We start from the raw sequence: 20550 nt of genomic DNA on the forward strand, positions 1-20550 counted from the left end.
TGCCAGCTTCTGAATCATCGAGTACCCACGTCACTGCAAACACTAAGATTTTTTTTTTTTTGCGAAAAGGGGGCGTAAATTTTTGATAAGTGCGTTAGGAAAGCTTCACGTGAAGCTGGCATAATTTTTGAACTTCGTTTTTCAAAGTGACATTAATTGTCGAGATAAATCCCAAGTCGTTTCGTATAGAACGTTGCTAGAGAATCAGTCCAGGAGTACACACAGCATCCCCCCCCCCGCTCCAGCCAGCCACTCGGATTGCCCCCTCCCCGTATCCCCCACCACTGGTTTCTCTGTCTTGACTGTGCCGTCGAGGTAAGCGCCTCACCTGGTATCTCTTAATCGTCTCGTAAAGAAGTCTCTCCTGTGCATACACCTATAAATCGAGCAGCTTGCCGGTATCGATCGCTCGAAACACTTTCTTCGAGCAATACCGCGCACGACCCTTTCGGCGGAAACGCGAGGCGGCGAGTGATTTCCGGACTTGATTTATTCCGCTGGAGATGTCTTTATTTCAGTCACTTTTATTATTATTGATTTATTGTGGGAAGAAAAGACCTCTAGTTTTGCTGTGAAAACCAGAGTTTCAATCTGAAACAAAATCAACTAACCATTTGGTGTGCTTGTTTGTTGCAGATGACCACGGAATGAGTCAGGACGGTGAGTACACTGTGTTGGGCCGCGGCCGGGCGTGTGACGGTGGTGTGGCGTTCCTTGTCGAGCGTAGCGCGTAAAGCAACTCTGCCGTTCCGCGAGTCGGTTTTCGTCGCTCTCCGTCTCCCTCGCACTCGTGGATCGTCCCGTATGCGTGCGAGAGAGGCACAGCGACGAAAATCGCCTCTCGGAATCCGCCTTTGTATTTGTCCGAGACACGCGCGAAACGGCCGCCGCGCCGCAGTATACCTGTCACGCCTCGGCGGCAAAAGTGAGGTTAGGTTCGGTTAGCTAACCTCGGCCGCCGCGTGCCACGCGCGCGCCGTCGCGGGCCGGCACGGCGACACGCGGCTCGACTCAAATGACTTCATCAGCAGCAGACTGATTCCGTGAGTCGCTTTCGTCGCTCTGTCTCTCTCGCCAACCTGCACGGGGACGCCCAATGAGGGCGAGCGGAGAGACAGAGCGACGCGACACGACTCTCGGAATCCGTCTGCCGCTGCGTCTCTCATACTCTCCCCCACACGTCCGCAGGTAATAAAGTCATTAGCTGCGCTCCTTGTAATGGCTCTGTTGGCGCCCTCGGCGCCGCCCGGCCCGCCAGGTTAGAGGTTCGCGTCCAACTTTGAAGGAGCGACAAAAAAAAATCTTATTGCGAAAGCGAGCGGCCGCTTTTTTGTCACCCCCTTTTCGCTTTGCCTTGGCCGACGTGCTTTATTTTTCTTCCTCACCATTATAAGCAACATTATTATTATTATTATTATTATTATTATTATTATTATTATTATTATTATTATTATTATTATTAAGTGCGTCTCGATTTCTGATATGAATGTATTGGCGTGTCTGTCTATACAACATACACCTTTCCACCCGCGCTGCCCCGACACACACACACACACACACACACACACACACACTCGAAACACGCGGCAAACCACGGTCCCAACACGCAGCGCGGTGTGCCCGACATGGCGACTCTACAAGAGGCGCAATGTATTTGAGTTTGAGGAGCGTACTGCAGGGCACTGCAGGGCGAGGGAGGGGGAAGGAAGGGACGGCGTTGTGATCCCTCGGCGTTGTCGCCTCGTGCGGGTACTCTAGAAAAATAAAATAGCAACGCAGGGGGATATCGTGGAGAAAAGGGATCTCGAGATATCGAACGGAACGGGTTTTGGCGAACGCGCGGCGAGGCTTTTCCGCGACTGTACTGATTACGGTTGTTCGCGGACTCCCGGCTGTTTGTTTATCCAGCTGTTTAGGTGACAACAGTTAGCCTGGCTGAGCTATCGTGGCCCTGTGCTGCCGAACCGCGCGTGAGCCGAACCGAGCCGAGCCGTGCCGAGCCGAGCCGTGCCGAGCCGAGCCGAGCCGAGCCGGGCCGGGCCGGGTCGCGAGCCGGCGATGTTGATCATGTTGCACATACCCGCATGCGAATGAGCACCCCAACACAAGTAAGTCCCAGTCGGATTTGAATTCCATATCCCCGGGCGTGCCTCGGGCGTGCCTCGGGCGTGCTGTTCGGCACGGCGGGCAGCGCCGGAGACGCTTCGGAACACGGCTGGCGGCGCACCCTCACGGAGAGCCCCGTGAGTGCGACGGAGACGGAGCGACGGAAGGACTCTGCGCCGCGGAGGGCCCTGCCGGCCGGAGGCGGGCGGGCGGTCCGCGGGGGGAGGGGGGGAGGGGGGGATAGGCCAAAGTTGTGACGGTCTGCAAAACTGCCCCAGTTATGGAATATTTTGCGGGCCGATTAGCATGGATAATGGCCGTGCTGCTGCATAGCTGCTGCATACTTGCAGTGCAGGCCGATATGAGAAACGCGGTATGAGAAATGCAGCAGTGTTATTGTAATGAAGGCGATATCCTCTCCGCCCCCGAGACTCTTATTTCTGCACCGGTATCAGCGTAGCGGTCATCGCGGGCCTCACTCCGAATCCCAACGGTTCGCCAGCTCGTCAGCTACGTCCTGCACGCTTAAAACCTTGCGAAGTATTTTGAGCATACATGGTACGAACTAATCCACTTTGTTGTGCGAAGAAATAGTTCGTCTCCTCGCGGAGCCTTGAATGGCCCCATAGGTTATGGGCGAGGTGTGGTCGTGGTGTGGTCGCCGCCCGGGTGGTCACAGCGGTCAATAAAGCAGCCTAAAAGCGGCGCCGGTTTCGCGAACGAGCCCCTCGGAGCCAGCGCGGCCAGCGCCTAGCCCACATTTGCACACGGGGGAACAAAACGAGCGGCAGGAGATATTCCGGGCAGACACGGGGAATGTGGCGAGAAACAATAGGGAAGCGTCTCTGGGAGCCCCCGGGCCGCCCTGCAGCGCCTGCGCCTTGCTTCCGAGAGTCGCTCTCGTCGCTCTGTCTCTCCGGGGGGAAGCCCCGTGAGTGCGAGAGGGACTCAAGCGAAGTCTGCTGGGCAGTGGCGATGCGGTGGCGCGGGCCGGCCAAGACCCCAGCGCCATTCAATGCCTCGCGACAAGCCGGCCGTGTGGTGGTCGCCGGCCGGCCGGCTGGACAGCATGGAAAACACCCTCGGCGAGAAGCATTGTGGAGCACAAAGAAAGAGCAAAGCGGTGCCAGTCAGTGCCATGAGTAAGCTTCGGCCCCACGGCACTACGGCCCGCGAGCCGGACGCCGCCGAGCAAGCCGGGCGGCTGTGCGCGCTGGAGCCCGCAAACAGGACTCGCCGCGAAACATTAGTCCACATGCCGAACTGTTTACTACTTTTACTCGCTGACCCGGCGACAGCCGACGGAAGACGACGCATCGTCCGAAACGTCAGTTCCTTTGCGCGGCGCGGCCTGCCTCCCCTGCCGAGACGTTGCGTCGTGTTCGTTGTGCTCGAACAGCTGTTCTCCGGGGGCGCTGAACTCCGTCCGTGCCTTGGGTATCGCTTTTTTACGGTGAAGGACGCGGACGTCCACCCTCACGGGGCTGCCCGTGGGGCTGCCCCACCTCCCCCTCGCTCATTACACGCACACTCTCTCACTCTCGCACGCGCGCGCACTCACACACACACACACAGCGCGTCGCGGCACCTGCTGCATGTATCCCCCGCGCGCGGAGGTAAAAGACCTCCCCGTCGCACGCGCGCGCCTCGGAGGGGAGGGGTGGGGGAAGGGGTGCTAGACTCTATCTCCCTTTTGACGTACACTCTTCCTCCCCCGCGAGGCGACCTCCCCCCCCCCCTTTCCCCTCTCTCTGCACTGTCCTGTGTCTTGGTTAACGGAAGCGTTGTATAAAAAAAGGAGCGATGATGGAAATAATGCAGACCACGGCGGCTGGTGTAACAATGCATGCGTGATTAGTGGTATTGGCGGGCATTCCGATGACAGAAGAAAGGAGTTAAAGAAGAAGATGGTGATGATGATGATGATGGCGGTGAGGAAGATGGTTAAGATGAAGCTGAAGATGATGAAGAGGGTGAAGAAGATGGAGGAGGAGCAGGAGGAGCAGGAGCAGGAGTGGGAGGAGGAGGGGCAGCGGGACGGAATCCACTAACGACATGGATCTGCCAATCGAAGTGGAGAGACGTGGGAGTCAGTCGGTCCCCGCGCGGTGTCTTCATTAGCCTCCCTACTCAGTCACCGAGTCGCGGCTCGCTCTTGTTGAAGGCCTGCAGAAGGCCGAGCGCAAAAACTTGGGTCGTTGCGTTGTGCCCCCGCTGCAGGGATAAGACGAAGAAAAGTTGAGGTTAGGTTGGCCCGGCTGGAGAGAAAGAGAGGGGATGACAAATTTGCCGTCTGTTCGATGAGACGACAGTTTGTGTCACTTTGGGCGACGTAACGAATTCTAACCGTTTTCCCGTATGTTGTCTTGGCGGGCTCCTTATTATATGCCTTGCCGGCCTCCCCCGCCGTGAGACGTCCCCCCCCTCCCCCCCCCCTCCCCTCTCGCTCGCCCGCCGCTTCCTCCCGGCCGCCCCCTTCTCCCCGTGTTATTAATAACAAAAAAGAAGCATCGCCTTGTAGTGTGGTGGCTTTTAAAGCGGGGCAACTCGGTTGTCGCGTCGCCGGCTCGCTATCGCGTCTTCATCTCCGCTTTTAATTGGTCGAAATGATTGTGCGTACGTCTCCGGCAGTCTCCGACAGTCTCCGACGCACGCGCTGGAGGCCCTGGCAGGCCCTGTGGAGTACGCGATGGTCTCCGGAATAAATTGGTTTAAATTAATAGGGAATTTGTCTACCGCCCCAGGGGCCTACGCCGGGGGCTCACTTTTTCACGGGGGGATTTCGTCTCTCTGTCCGCGACCGCCTTGTGCACTGCATTCCATGTCGCCTCCCTTTCCCACCCGGGCCCCAAGCCAGGCCCCCTGCCGAGCGATTCAGGAGAGCGCTCTGTCTCTCTCGCTCCCTTGGCCCCGTGAGTGAGACAGGGCAACGATACCACTGCGGCGAGTCGATATACCAACACACCTTTTCGGAGGTGCCGATAATCGCAGAGGCGTGAAAGGGAAGTGCGAGAAAGAGAAGAAGAGATGGAGGAAGGGGGAGAGGAGAAGAGAAGGGGAGAAAGGCTGGAAGGGGAAAGGAGGGGCGACTGATACCTTTTATGTGTGTTTCGTTCCGTTCGGTGTTCTCCGAACCCGAGTCCCGACCCATTCAGTGGCCAAGCTTCCCATTCATTCAACCCGATCACCGCGAGCATTCATTCATTCGTACATTCATTCGGATTTCATTCATTCAATGTTGCATTCATCTTTTCATTCGTCATTCATTTTGTTAATCATTCAGTCATCATTCATTTGCTAATCATTCATTCATTCATTCATCATTGTCAATCGTTCAGTCACTCATTCTCCCGTTCACTCACTGCTGTGAGATGCCCGTGTTGTCCCTGGCGTTCAAGTCTCCAAGTCACTCCGTTCTTGCCCTGTCCGCGAAAATGGGGGCAAACTAATAAAACAAGAAAAGCAAGTATATAGTTTTCTCTGAACCGCCGCGTCGCTAAGCTCGCCGTCACCGCGTTCGCCCGTATTTTTTCTCCTCCTTTTTTTCACCGATTTGTGACCGTGAGACACTGGCGGTGCTCGCGCGGCCGTCCGCTGTCCGTTGCTTTTAACGTCTTTCCCTAGAGCACATCATTTTTGCTTTGGTGATGTCTCAATTATTGGTTGTGGCGCTCGTTCGCGCAGCGCCCCGCAGATTGACTGTGTGACCGGCACGTTCGTGAGACCTGATTGGATCGGCGGCGACGACAACAACAACAACAACAACAACAACAACAACAACAACAAAAACAGAACTGCCACCTTTTCGAATTTAACACAGCCCCAGGTTAATAATTGCTTCTTTTCCGGACTGTGGAGAAAGTCGTGGTAGTTTTGAGTAGTGATGCTCGCTTGCATCCCCCCCCTCTCTCTCCTACTTAAGCCTTCCCCCATCATACCACGCGCGGCGCTCGCGCTTCCAGCAAACCACGAACTGTAGGTGTTAATAATAACAACGTGGCTCATCTTGTTGTTGTTGTTGGCACGCGCGAGGCGTCATGCCGCCCGGCGCCTCGTTTGCCGACAGTGCAGCCACCTTGACGTGCACGTTTTAATTGTGACGAAGTCGACGCAGTCGTGCCAACATCACGCAATCTTTTTGTTTCTCTTTCGTTCTTTTTTTCGCGCATTGAGTGGGGAAAACTGTTGACACGGCAGCGCACCACGCGTTTTGTTTCCCCGCGCGCGTTTCCAATTGCAAGTCTGTAGTATGGAAAATAAATGTGCGATCCGAAGGGAAACATGGAGAGTGTGCGTGAGTGAGTGTGAGAGAACTCGGTAACAAAAAACGTTGAGACAAGGACTACGCAAAAGCACTTGTCTTTGTCGTTTGGGCTAAGGAGACACTTTAGGTACTCTCGTACGAAGAAGTCACCTTAGGTACTCTCTGACTAGAAGTCACCCAAGGGTACTCCCTTAAAGCTTAAACGATGCTCCCGAGAGAATCAACCGCATTTCAGTCGATCTGCCTCCAACTTCTTTCGCAGTGTATGAGTGTGTGAGTGTCTCTGCGAAATCCGAACAGGCGCTCACCGCAGTCATTACAGTGAGGGCGAAATTCCGTTAGTGGCATGACGGGGTCGTGATTCAGTGTTCGTCGCACAGCGATGCGGTCTGGCGCCTCCCAGTGCATGGCCGGCATGGTGCCATTCATTTGGCGGAGCCTCTCTCTCTCTCTCTCTCTCTCTCTCTCTCTCTCTCTCTCTCTCTCTCTCTCTCTCTCTCTCTCTCTCTCTCTCTCTCTCTCTCTCTCTGCCTCTCCCTTTGCGAGATAGACAGACGCTGGCGGAGGCGCCGGAGGAGGGAAAAATAAAATAAAGGAAACAAGAGGGGAGGGGCAAAAAGGTGGAAAGGAAACTTTGAAGTGACCGTGTCGGGAAATCGTCGCCTGTCTACGAAGTGGGGGACTCGAAGGGAGGCGACTGGCGCGATTTCTCCTGCGGTGGCCGAACAATTGAAGGCCGAGGCGGCGTCCGAGGGGCCGAAGGCGAGCCGAAGGGCCGAAGTGGCTCCGAAGTGGCGGCGCCGTGCTCTCGGGCAGAGTCTCGGACGCGGCCCGGGGTGGGGCGGGCAAGGGGCGGGCAAGGGGGCGGGCGCCGAGGACGGCGGGGACCTCGCCGGGGACCTCGGCGGCGACGGCAGCCAGTCTGTGGTTTCAGCGTGGACCCACTCATTGAGCTTCGGCTGCTCGGGGTCCGCCGGACAGGCGGACAGACAGACAGACAGACAGACAGACAGACAGACAGACAGACAGACAGACAGACAGTCCGAGTGCGAGTACCGCGAGGCAGTGCAAAGAACTGGGTAAGGTGTAGAGCAAGCGCAGCAGGCACAGCGCGCGGCCGAGGGCCGGCCGAGGGTCCGGCATGGCCTCGGCGTGGCCTGGGGGCCTCGTTGCAGACAGCTCCGGCCGGCCGACCCGCCGCCACGCCAAGGGCCACGCCCCCGCACCGCCCGTGTTGCCTCATTTTCTACATCTCTATCGACTTTGTCGGTCGCCGTGCGCCGCGCTAACTCTCAGTGCAGGCGGCCAAAACTCTAGACGCGTTTCGAGCTCCAGAGTCGCTAAGCAGGACTCGAACCGGACGTGTGACCCCACCAACGGATTCCTCGTTCGGAGAGCAATCCATTGGTGGGGTCACACGATCGGTTCCATTCAGCGACTCTGGAGCTCAAAAAACGTCTAGAATTTTGACCGCCCACTGTGGATCGGGGGCCGTCCCCGAGGCACGTCGTTTTAATTGGCTGCTCGTTGCCAGACGCCCCCCATCCCTGTCTGCTTGGCCTGGCTGGGCCGCTGGGCACTGATCCGTCCCTTTTGTGCGGTCGGTGTCCTTTCTTGTTTTCTGCCGGCTATAATTGCCGGTCGCCGAGCCCCCTGGGCGGGCCGGGCCGGGCCGGCCGCTAGAAGAGGCAGGGAGGTGTCTCCAGACGGCGCTCCTAGATTGGGGTCTCTCTCTCTCTCCCTCTCTCACTCTCTCAATCGCTAGAGAGAAAGAGATTGTCTCGTGGAGAGTGCAAAGCTGTGTCCCCGCTTCGAATTATGTGTTGCAAGCGTTGGCAGCCCTGCAGTGCGAGAGAGACGGAGCGCTGGGGTGGCAACCTCGCGGAGCTAAATCTCGGCGCTATCGTCGACAGGCTCGCCAACACAACGAAAGTGATTTGGAGCAATGCGTCGGCCTTGCGCAACGCTGTGTGCCGGTGCGTCTCATCGGGCCTCTCATTGGAACAGTTTCTGGGAAACACGCCGCCTCCACCTTCCGGGCTCGTGCCCCGGGGCTGCCAGCCCTGCCTGCCCCGCCTGGCCTGCCTGCCTGCTCGGTCTGGCCGCCGGACAGCCGCGACGAGGGCAAGGGTTCAGCGAAGGACGCGGCCAAAACTCTCGCCGCGTTTTGAGCTCCAGAGTCGCTAAATGGGACTCGAACCGAACGTGTGACCCCACCAATGGGTTCCTCGTTCGGAGAGCAATCCGTTGGCGGGGTCGCACGTTCGGTTCCAGTCCCATCTAGCGACTCTGGAGCTCAAAACGCGTCGAGAGTTTCGGCCGCTTGCACCGGTCCTCCGTCGCACCGCGAGCCGCTGCTGTCCTTTCGCCGCCAGGGTCTATGCGGCCCAGCCATTCCGGCGAAGGTTCGCTTCTTCGTCGCTGTGTCTCTCTCGCACTCACGGGGCGTCCCGTCGGAGTGCGAGGGAGACAGAGCGAAGAAACGATCCTCCAGGATCAGGCGGTAGTCCGAGGCGCGGCGACAACGCGGCGGAGGCGGCGCCCCGCGTGGCGAATGGCGCGGCCTGCCGAGTCGCTCCGTCTCCCTCGCACCCTTGCGCAGGGCCCCGTGAGTGCGAGAGAGACAGAGCGACGAAAACGACTCTCAGTCTGGAGGGGCCCGAGGCGTCGCGACGCGAACAGAATGGGCCCCACGGCCACCCTCTTTTCGTTCCGCTTCCTGCCGCTAGGTGGCGCTATGTGTTACAAGGACAGCGCGGCTGGAAAAAGGAGTGAAAAACAGAAACCAGGCGAACGTTCAATGTGATCGTACCCTGTCAGAAAAGTTGGACCGAATCGATTGAAATTTCGAGGAATACCGATCCGGGAAAGTACCACAGTCAACACTATCAGAACCAGAACCGTCAGAACTATCAGTTTTCATCGTTTCGACTCAACTTTTTCAACCTTGTTATTTTTCCATATAAATGAAAATTGCATTACATATCAGTCTAACCTTACTTTTTACCGTTTGCACGATTTTTTTCAACGGGTCTTCCTGCCGGTGGTGTCAACGGCAGACCTTTGCCGGCGAAACCGAAAGTGTTTGCCTTTCATGGCGGTGATGACGATTCAGGAAGGAAAGAAAGGGAAAAGTGTTATACCCCCCTGCGTGTAAAAAAGGGAGGAACATACGAAGGGTGAGCCAACCTAGTTCCCAGGTGGCCCGGGTCGGGGTGCGTGCCCAGGTGGCTTGCGGTGCGCGCCCCCCCCCCCCCCCTCGAGACGGACCCGGCAGCAACACACGCGCGGCCGGGGCGGTCGGCCCCCAAATGATGGGTTCATTGTGAATGGGGGCGGGTAGGGCCACTGGCAGGGCCGTGGCGGGGCGGCCCGTGCCAAATTGATTCCTTCATCGAGACGGCCAGGACCGCCTGCAAAACAAATGGCTCACTCCCCCTCCGCTCTGCGACCCCCAGCCGCGGCGCCATGCCGCACACACGCTGAATTTTTCATCCCGTTGTTTTGGCTCCGCAATTTCCCGCGCGCTTTACTTTTAAATAACAAAAACAAAAAAAAGGTCCCGCCGCTTTTGCTGCGTGCCGTGTCCCTCCTCGGCGAGTGACGCGCCGGCCTGTCGTTTTCTTGTTGTTGTTGTTTTTTGTCCTTTTTTTTCTCTCTCTCCGGCCGAACACATCCCGGCGGTAATCAGGTGGGAGAGGCACGGCGTCGGGCTTTTTGAACGTAACTCTAGGTTCGCCTCTAAACTAGCAAAGTGGCTGCGTTCCGGGGAACGGGAAGTGGCCTGGCCTCCACCACCGCCACCACCACGGCCGAGGCTTTGCCGAACAGCGGGCCGCGTGGTGGGAAAAGGAAAACGAAAAGTTTTTGCGAGGAAAATAAAAGCAACAACAACTAAACAGGCACATCGAGTTGCAGAGAATAAGACGAAGCCAATAACAACAACAGCCTCTTTGACGCGCCGCGCGCAAAATGGAGCACGGAACTGTACTGCCCTTTCGTCGTCCTGCCCTTCTTCTTCTTCTTCTTCTTCTTCTTCTTCTTCTTCTTCTTCTTCTTCTTCTTCTTCTTCTTGAACCAGTTGTTCGAGACATATCAATCGCGAAAGACGTCCGCCCGCATTCATCATCACACCTTCCGACTTGACTTCTGCCTTGTCGTCTGAGCGGCGCGCGGGTGATGGCGACCCTGGTCTCCTCGACGACGATCTCGTGGACGATCTGCATGATGGTGATGGCCGTTTGCGGCGTTATGCCTGGATGGCGCCTCTAGCAGCCAAAGTGGCGCTCTGTCTGTGAAAACGCAGTAATACAACAACATGTCGCCCGGTACCGTTCGCCCCATTTGACGCCGATCAAAAGTAGCAGACGACGCCGGCAGACGCCGCCGCTGCACCGTTAACCGTCGCGCTAATACGCCTCTCGGCGTGTTGACACATCGGTGGCCGTCAACCAGGGCCTTGCGGTGGAGCAGCAGCAGCAGCAGTCGAGATATCGATTTGGCGAAGCAGTAAAGTCGCGCAACACTTGCAGTGTAATGGCGACGTGAACGAGTGCGTTCGAGTTTACACCCTTTCGCGTGGCTGTGCGGCTAGGATGCGCCCAAAACGCGCGGCGTCGACGGCTGTGCCTTTTATTTTGCACCTCTGTTTTTTATAGAGAAAAGTTATTTCACCGCCAAAGTTATGTTTTTTCCTCGCCTCGCACAACGCGCGGTATCCGCTGTTCAGGGAATCCCCTGGAAACGACAACAATAACTGGCAGGGGACTGATAAACATAACGTGACTGTAGTGAACGATGCAAAATTGGCGACACTTTAGATAAAATGTAGGTGAAGGAAAGAACTACGGAAAAGGATTGTAAACTGCTGGCGAGCCACTGCAGTTTGAACTACTGCGGGCAGCAGGAACAGTTTGGCGCCAGTTTTTGCCCGGTGAGTCATCCCTACTTGGTGGCGCCGTGCTGAATGCATTAGGAACACCCCGAACGGGCCGAACGGGGAAGTGGCCTCCGGATGCTGCAGGAATTCGGACCCGGAGACGATCATGCGTACCTAGGAAGCTGCGGGGCGGTGGGCAGCACTAAAAGTGACTCACCGGCCGGGCAGAGCCCGTCACTCAAGTTGTCTATGCCCTGGATTTTTCGCTGACGTGAACGAAGGCCATCAAAAAAGACATCAGCTAACAAAACAAAATTAAAATAATGCAAAGTGTTTAAAAAAATCGAAATGAAAAAGACACTCTTGAGTAAAACAACAATTACGTACGGACCGTGTGAATGAATGAGTGACCTTCCTTATTCTTGAAGAAAAATCGACATCGGTTTTTTTTTTTTTTATTTACTGTTGCCAGGCAGAGGATTGTTTGTGGTCCAAGACGTCGTGTCGAAGCGTTTGAGTCGAGCCGTCTGGTCCACCGCCTTGATCATGACGTTGTCGAGAATGTCTGCCGCGCCACCTCGGAGCCATCCAGGCCCTCTGGGACGTCTAGGCCCATTGTTGTTTGGACACCTGCAGGTGCCGGCAGCTGCGCAGTTAGGCACGTGCGAGAGATGAACCTATCCACCCCGTTACCGGTCCGTCCGTCCGTCCGTCTGTCTGTCTGTCCGTCCGCTCGTCCGCTGCCTCTGCCACATGGCGCCTTTGCAGTCAGTTTTAGTGCCGGACAGAACGGCATTCGAAAGAAGACGCGCACAAAATATAGAAAGGAAAAAAAAAACAAGAGTAAAAAGAGAGGGCAAGAGCAAGGCCTTGCGGTGTTGGCCGGCACCTTGTGGCGGCCAGTCAAGAAGTGCAAGGCGGAGGATGTTCGCGCCACTTTACGAGGCGCAGGGCGAAGCGGGGGGGGAGGGGCGTCGCGGCAAGGGCTTCGGAACACGGAAATCAAACTCAAATCGATTTGAATGCTGCAAAATTTCTCCCGATCGAATCTCGAATGAGGACACATTCCCATCGATTCGGATCAAATTTGGTGTATCTATGTCTTGGGTAGGTAAGAAGACTGTTTTGATCCAAAATCGTAATTTGATTCAGAAATTTTGCACTTTTATTTCGTGTTTTTTAAATCAAATCTGCCATGGATTCGATTCAGAGTTTGAAAGCATTCGCATGCCCCTACTCGCAGTCGTGCTGGTTTCCAGCATAATCGCAACAAGAAGTCGGATTTCAAATCTTTTTCCCGGCGGCGGCCGGGGTTGTCGTCATTGCCCGGCATTTCGCCATTTGCCTGTGCTGTGTGCGCCGTGCTCGCATTGAGCGGCGCGATGGGCCGGCATTGTGTGCCTCTGGCCGCAGACTGATTCCGAGAGTCGTCGCTCTGCCTCTCTCGCACTCGCGGGGCGTTCTTACTGGTGCGAGAGGGACGGAGCGACGAAAACGACTCTCGGAATGAGTGTGCCGGCGAGGGAGAGCGGTATCTCGGTGGCCGTGCCGCGGAGTGCCTGCGAGATGCGCCCCTTTACAGTGGCGTGGACGCAGTTACGAGCAGACGACAGGGCGACCCGGCCCTTGCCGCCACCACACCGCCACCGACGCAGCCACGCAGTGATATAGTGATTGCCATTGTCACTGCCAGCCACTCGGCAAAAAAAGGTGTACGAGAAAGAATTGCAGTGACCGGCGTGAGCATTATTTGATGGGAAAAGATCCAAGTTGCATATCGCGAGTGAACAACTGTTTTAGGAAGAGGTTGTTGTTACTTATCGATTTGTTCACCGGCACAATTTTCTCTTTTTTATCAAGTCAGCTCTGCTGGTCATTTTGTGTCGGTGTTTTTAACTTTGATCGCCTTTCCGCCATGTCCGCAGTGGTCAAAACTTGCCCGAAAGTTTTGAACCCATTTCCCTCCTTTTTTTCTGTCTCTCTCTTTCCTGTGGTCCGGGGCGCCGCGTCGAGACTGCCTCCGTTCGGCGGATGATTGCCGTCGATTGGAACGGGTTCCTGGAAATAGTGCGCGCCGCGCTGAGCTTTGTGTCGCCGAGACTTTACGGCGCGGGGAAGCGATTGGCGGCCGGTGACGAAATCTCGTCGCATCGGCTCCATTTTCGACGTCGTCGGCTGCACCGAGGGTGCTTGCTTTTCCTTGCCGGTTTTTGTTGTTTCCTACACTTAAGGTGAGGGCTGTTGTACACGAAACACGCGGCACCAGTATGAAAAATTGTTGCGGCGTCGGGTGACGCACCGGGGAGCAACGAGAGTGTTTTTGACACGATGGCGCAACCCGCGCCACGCTAGAGTAAGCGCTGTGTGTGTGGGTGCGTAGCCGTGCCGCCGCCGCGCCGCCGAGCCACTGGGTCAGGAGGGTCTTGGAGTCGATGGGGTCCACCGCGCCCCGGCCAGGTAGTCGTGGCCTGGCGTGGCGGGGCGGGGCGGGGCGGGGCGGGGCGGGGCGGGGCCAGGAAGTTCCCCCGGCTGGCGAAGAGCGCCGTCCGCGCGGTGCGCGGTGCGCGCGGGGCTGTCGCGGACCATCGCGCCGCCGGGTACCGCCGCGGCGCCCCGGCCGCCGGCACCGTGCCGTCATGGATGGCGTGGCAGGTCTGCATTTCGCATCGCCAACAACAACAAGCACCTCTGGCGAGTCAATAGAACGCGTCACGCACGCCGAGCCTGGCCGAGCCTGGGCGAGCCCCGCGACGGTCAAGTTCAACACCAGCGCCATGACGCGCCGCTGCACTCGGGGGCACTGCGGCGCGGACGCGGCCCCGGGGCGCGGTGGGCCGGAAGACCGGTGGAGCTTCACCGCTTCAGTGACGGGCCTGAATTTGGCAGAGTATCACTCTTGGTCCAGCCTATCATGTTGTGCAATGACACTGCCAGCGCGCTGGGCGGGGCGGCCAAGCCCTTAGTGGTAATGGTAATGGGGCGCCTGGCGGGTAGGCACTCCCGGCCGCAGCCGTGTTCGACGGGACTGCCTACCCTCGGAGTCTGCAGGCGGCAAGCGGGTCCGCACACTGTAACAACGAGTTGTAGCCGAGTTCTTTCTTGTTGTGCCGTAGGCTGATGGTGTCCCGTGTCCCCTTCCAGCCCCCCCCCCTTTTTCCTCACGCACACACGGCCACAGCCTGCGGCCGGGCGCGCTGCAGCCCTTCGGTCATGCGTGTGCCGCGGGCTGCCTACCCCCCAGGGCTTTCGGCGCTCTGTCTCTCTCGCACCCACTGTGGCCCATGAGTCCGAGAGAGACGGGGCGAGTGCTGTTCGGAACCAGTCTGCCGCGCGGCGTCCCTGGCGTCGGCGTCGTTGCCGGCGTGCCGAATCTTCGGCCGAACGAGCGAGCGGACGAACCTCGGCGACGTCGGCCCGATCGCAGCTGAAGCAAGCTAAAGCAAGCTGAAGCAGCGGTGGCAATTTCGCCCTCGCCGCCGGTGGCTGCCGGACTGCGTGGGTCCAATGGGTCCAATGGGTCCAATGGGTCCAATGGGTCCAATGGGTCCAATGGGTCCAATGGGTCCAATGGGTCCAATGGGTCCAATGGGTCCAATGGGTCCAATGGGTCCAATGGGTCCAATGGGTCCAATGGGTCCAATGGGTCCAATGGGTCCAATGGGTCCAATGGGTCCAATGGGTCCAATGGGTCCAATGGGTCCAATGGGTCCAATGGGTCCAATGGTCCAACTGCGTCCAATGCAGGTCCAGGGTCGCACGCCGGTCCAATGGGCTCCAAGTTGGTACGTCCAATTGGGTAAAATTGTTAGGTCCAATGGGTCCAGATGGGTCCAATGGAGTCCAATGAGAGAGGATGGGGAGAGATGCCACAGCAGGGCAGCATCCGACCGGCTGTCCCGGAGTACCGCCAGTCCCCTGATTTTGTAGTCACAGCATCGTTAGTCTGATGAGAAAGACGGTTTGTCGTGTCTCTGATGGGTGCAGATGAGTTTGTGCCGCAGCCTACGCGATCGATACAAGTCTGAGTACGTCCAATGTTTTACTTCTCGAAATTTTGTTTTGCTGTGGCAGAAGGGCGGAGTTATTACCTGGGCGGAGGGGCAGTAAGATTGGACAAGGAGAGAGAGAGACGGGGTGGTGCGAGGGTGCGAATGTGCGAGTGAGTTCGATACATCGAGGAGCCGCTCTCGAAATCGCCGCCGTGTTTTCCTGGGCGCGTTTGCATATCCATGCCGGGGAGCCCTCCTCTCCTCGCCTTCCTTGCCGCCCCCCTCCTAAATAATGTTCCTGTGGGAGTGTCCTTGGGGACGGCCATTGTTGCCGACGCCTTCCGACGCTGATACCTCTGGGCCTGGCTGCCTCAGGCCTGCCCGGTGCTGCCGGCAGCCTCATTCCGAGAGTCGTTTTCGTCGCTCTGTCTCTCTCGCACTCCTGCGGCGTCCCGTTCGGGCGCGAGAGAGACAGCGCGATGGAAAAGACTCGGCATCGGCCTCCTGGTGCTGCCCGGCCCGGCCCCTCTGGGCGTCGCGACGCCGCCGCCGCGCCACTGCCATGAGACCTGCTCGCCACGGCCCGGCCGCGCCGCCGCGCCGCCTCGACGGGGAGGTCGTGAACCCCGTCATCGCGCACCATCATCACCACCGCGTATCGCGGCGTGAAACATGGCGGCCGAATCGAGGCGTGCGCGTGCGGTGGCGGGGACGCCCCTCTTGTTGGCGCCGCGGAGTCGCCGCCGCCGCGGCCGCCGACGTCGTGATGCTCTGATGACGCTGTTTCAGCGAGTGTGCGCGCGAAGCGGCACGGCGGCGGGCCTGGCCGGCGCAGCCCGGCGGCACTAGAGCAGAACCCGTGCAGCCACCCAGCAAGTGTTGTGATTGTGCTGGGGTCAGGCCTGCCGGCCCGTGCCGTCACGTCTCGTCGTCCTCGCCGGGCGCCGCGTCGTCGGCGAGGTGCTTATCACTTAGCACCGCGCTCGCGACCAGGGTCGCCGTCTTCTTCGTGCTAAACGAGGCCGCGTAAATATGCAGCAGGTGATTAACGCGTGATGGCGCGCACGCTTTGGCGAAACGTTAAGCTTGATGGCCGAGCTCGACGTCGTCCTGGTGGTGCTTGATGGCCGAGCTCGACGTCATCCTGGTGGTGCTTGACGGCTGAGCTCGACGTCGTCCTGGTGGTGCTTGACGGCCGAGCTCGACGTCGTCCTGGTGGTGCTTGGCACTCTGGAGGCAAGCTTCGTCCTCGGCGAGGGTTGCGTGCCCGACGAGTTCCCGATGTCCGTCCGTGTCCAAGCCCCTGGGGCGCCGAACACGCGCTATCTTTATGAAGCCGCTTCGTACACGGTTGACGACGCTTAATGCCCCTTCTCGCGCTGCCCGACGCCTTGCCGACGCCTTCCCCGCGTCACGGCACACCTTCCGCGCGGTGCTCGAGTGCCTCGACAGCTTGGACGGACCCTTGTTAGGGCTTCGCTCGGCCTCGCCGCGGTGGCGTGACGACGACGCCGTGGTCGCGGACGTCGCGGACACAAGTTCGGCCCTCGTCCTACTGCCAAGGACAGCGCGTCCTGGGAAGGACCTTGCCCTATTACAACGCTTTGCTTTTAATTGCGGCCCCGCCCCGCCCCACCCCACCCCAACGCGCCCCACCACGCCCCGCCACGCCCCGGCGGCTCCCACGGGTGCCGCGGCCAGTACACTGATTCCGAGAGTCGTTTTCGTCGCTCTGTCTCCCTCGCACTCATCGGGCGTCCCGTACAGGTGCGAGGGAGACAGAGCGACGAAGACGACTCTCGGAATCAGTCTGCTGAGCTGCCACCGGCCGGCGCGGCGCGGCTTGTACCCGCTCAATTCATGGGAACCACCGGGGCTTTGGATGGCCTGGGCATGGCCGACGAGGAGCCCCAGCACCCCGCCGTCCTGGCGCGCCGTGGCGTCCACGCCGGACACGTCGCGTCGCCGCCCCGCCAGGGGGACGCCGGTGGGGCTCCACGCACTCGCCGCCCAGCAAGTCAGTGACCAGGCCTCGCCAGTCGCCAGGCCGGCAGGGGCGGCCGCGGCGTCCGCGCACCCAGGGGAAAACCAACAAGCGGCCACCAAAGGGTGGACGAAGGAAAGTTCGGCCAGTGGCACGGTCTCAGGTCCGACCAAAGGCAGCCATAGGTCCGACTAAAGGCAGCCAAAGGTCCGACCAAAGGACTCCCAAGGGGTATGTTGGCCCAAGGTAGCAAACAGGGGCATGTCGACGGTACTTTGGCTGGCTGCCGCCCGGGCTGCCGCTGGCAGTGACAGGGGACCGTGTATTAAACAATGGTGCATTAAACTGGCTGAGCCAGACAGACCGGAAGTGACCGGAAGCGGGCGATCCCGCGGGAGAGGGACGTAATAATAATAAAAGCAACAACAAGAGCGGCAACAACAACGTAAATCACGCCGCTGTCGCTGTTGTTGGCGCGCGCACACGGCGGTGTTTAGAGGACCGGGTCCGCCCTCCGCTGTCGTGGGTTCGAGTACCGGCGAGTGATCGACGAGCCTTTTTTTTCGAGTCTTCTTCTTTTTTGTTTTTCATGAGAGTCGTACTAATGGCAAACGCGCTGGCGGACACAGGGACGCGAGCAAAACGCGGCCGGTCGGACTGCGCTACTACTAGTACGTGCTACAGGTAGATGGACGGCGAGCGGCGTCGCGGCGGCCATCTGGAGCACACTGTGTGTGTGTGTGTGCGTGTGTGTGTGTGTGCGTGTGTACTGCGTGCATAACAATGTGCGCTCAGGACGCGCGGCGTCGCTGCTGCAGGGGGGACCAGGGGGTTCAAAGGGGGGAGGGGGGCGGCGTCGGCGGTGTGGAGGGGGACGGCGTCGTTTCCGGTGGCGTCCCCGCCCCGCCACGCCCCGCCTGCCTTTGCAGCGCAGGGAATACCCGGACGCCACTGGAACGAAATCACTCTCGCTCTCGTCCCATGTCAGACGGCCGCGCGCATCCCCGCGGAGGGGAGGGGAGGGGGGGAGGGGGTCGCGGCGGATGTGTTTGTGATGTCGGTGTGAGAACGCAACAGGGTACCCGCCGGCGCGGACCCCCGCCGCCGTCGGCCCCGCCGCCGGCCCCGCCTCCCTGCCGCCCTGCTGCATCGTGATGGTCATGAGGGGGAGCGGGAGCGTCAGGAACGACTGGCCGTGAAAAAGCGCGTGGTATTCACAGGGAACGCGGGCTGGAAACCAGCGCCACTACACCACGCAGCGCGGCCACCGTCGGCGGCGGTGGCGCGGGTCTGCCAGTGAGTAGTGACTCATTGACGCCGTGGCTGGCCGTGGCTGGCCGTGGCTGCCCGGTTCGCGGTCATGTTCGGATTGGGACGGGTCGACGGCCCGGGCCGGACCGCCACCGGAAGGGGACTGTGGCACGGCACGGCACGGCACGCCACGGCCTGCTCGCTGCTCGGATGCTTTGTCGTGGTGCGCGGCTTGGTGCACGCCGCCAGTCGGCGAAATCGGTATCCCCAAACACAAAGGGCCGAAGCGACCTGGACGCGTCGTCATCGCCCAAGTCCCCCCCGTCATCGAGGAGGGCCTTCACCGGGAGCAGCGGGGACCGACGCCGCGAGACTTGGGACTGTGCCGCGACGCGCCATCGCGACACACACACACACACACACAGGCGCCTGGACAGGAGGCAGGAATTGCTCCATTACTGCCTGGGCGGGGCTTCCTTTTGTGTCACACACACACACACACACACACACACACGAACAGCTCGCGAGGTACCGGTGGCATACCGGGTATAAATTAGAGCTCGCGGGCCGTGCCGACGGCTAGTCCCGCTCCCACAACAACTACTACCACGTAGTACTACTTCAGCTATACGATCCAGCGCGCTCTCGGCCTAGCCCACTGCCACCAAAAAGGCAAACATTCGGATTGAATGTATCGATTCATTTTGTTTATTTTTCTTTCGGCGTACTCGCGGGTCCCACCCCGGGGGCACCAGCGACCGCCGCTCCTCGCGCCAACAGAGCGCCGTGGAGGTCTCCATCCATCGGGCCGTCCATTGGTACCAACTACCAGACGAATAACTCGCCCCGAGGCCAGCAGCCTGAGAGTCGTTTCCGTCGCTCTGTCTCTGCCGCACTGATGGTCGTCGCATGCAGGTGCGAGAGAGACAGAGCGACGAAAGCGACTCTCGGTGTGCCGGCCCGGCCCGGCCGCACGCGCCCACCAGCCCCGCCACCAGCACCGCGTTAAATAATCGACTGGCCGACATCGTTTTCGATTTCGACCCACTTTACGTTGAGGGAAGGACATGGCGCGGCCGGAGCGACATGCAGCAGCAAGGCGTCTTTTTTTTTTCGGCGAGTGGAGTGTCGCTCCGCCTCGTGTACACCAACTTGTCGGCATGGTCGGGGTGGGCGGCGACACGCCGATCGTATCAAGTTGGCAGCACTGCGAGCCGCGCGACAACTCCCCGCGACATACCTGGACAGTGCCGCGACCAGGGAAACCGGGGCAAAATACGGATTCGAAAAGCGGCCGCGGTGGCGGGAGTCGAACCCGCGGCGCGCGAGCCCGAAGCTAACAACCTAACGAAGCTACCTAGTTTCGGTTGTTAATACGGCCGCTCACACACTGCTCCGCCGCCGGAAGTGTCAGGGGTCATTTCGAGAGGGAGAGAGAGAGAGAGAGAGAGAGAGAGAGAGAGAGAGAGAGAGAGAGAGAGAGAGAGAGAGAGAGAGGTGAGAGGGGCGCCTTGATGTGACTGCCGTTTGATTGCAGGCCTCTGCAGTAATCACGCGCAGTGTGCCCAAGGGCCCGTGTGAACCTCGGCCGGCAGACACCTCCAACAAAAACAAAAGCAGGGACGCGGCGACGCACTGGCCAACAACAATAACTAAAAGGCGTCCGCCGCCGCGTCGCCGCCGCCGCGCGGAGCGCGATTTGAGCTCGCCAGAAATCAGATATTTTTTTGTCGAGTGCGTGTGCTCGGCCTGCTCGGCCTGCTCCACGCCCTCCGCGTCCGACGTCGAGTTCGGCGCTGCACTGCAGCTCCGAGACCACCGCGGGGAACGGGCAGGCGCGGACAAAGCGCTGCAAGGCTGAGTCCGAACGGCTGTCTGCGCGTCGCGCCGTCTCTCTCGCACTCACGCCGCGTTCCGTCGGCCCGCGCGGGTGCGAGGGAGACAGCGACGGAACGCTGTTCGCGCACCGTGTGAACGCGTGACGTCACGATTTGCATGCGGTGCCGGTCCTCTAACCTTCGGCGTCTTTATCGCAAGTACCGCCGCACAGTGGGCCAGAAGGCTGGTGGAGGCGGCC

The 20550-nt window shown here is 59.3% G+C and overlaps 1 protein-coding gene across 1 annotated transcript in view; it reads left to right on the forward strand.

Moving 5' to 3' along the window:
• LOC117647446 (paired box protein Pax-2-A) overlaps positions 1–20550 on the forward strand; it is a 69249-nt gene that overhangs the window by 12158 nt on the left and 36541 nt on the right. The window contains 1 exon segment of the mRNA XM_034389190.1: positions 637–660. Coding sequence (XP_034245081.1) covers positions 637–660 — 24 coding nt within the window.

The sequence above is a fragment of the Thrips palmi genome, unplaced genomic scaffold, assembly GCF_012932325.1.
Source record: "Thrips palmi isolate BJ-2018 unplaced genomic scaffold, TpBJ-2018v1 HiC_scaffold_2, whole genome shotgun sequence".
Classification (NCBI taxonomy): Eukaryota; Metazoa; Arthropoda; class Insecta; order Thysanoptera; family Thripidae; genus Thrips; species Thrips palmi.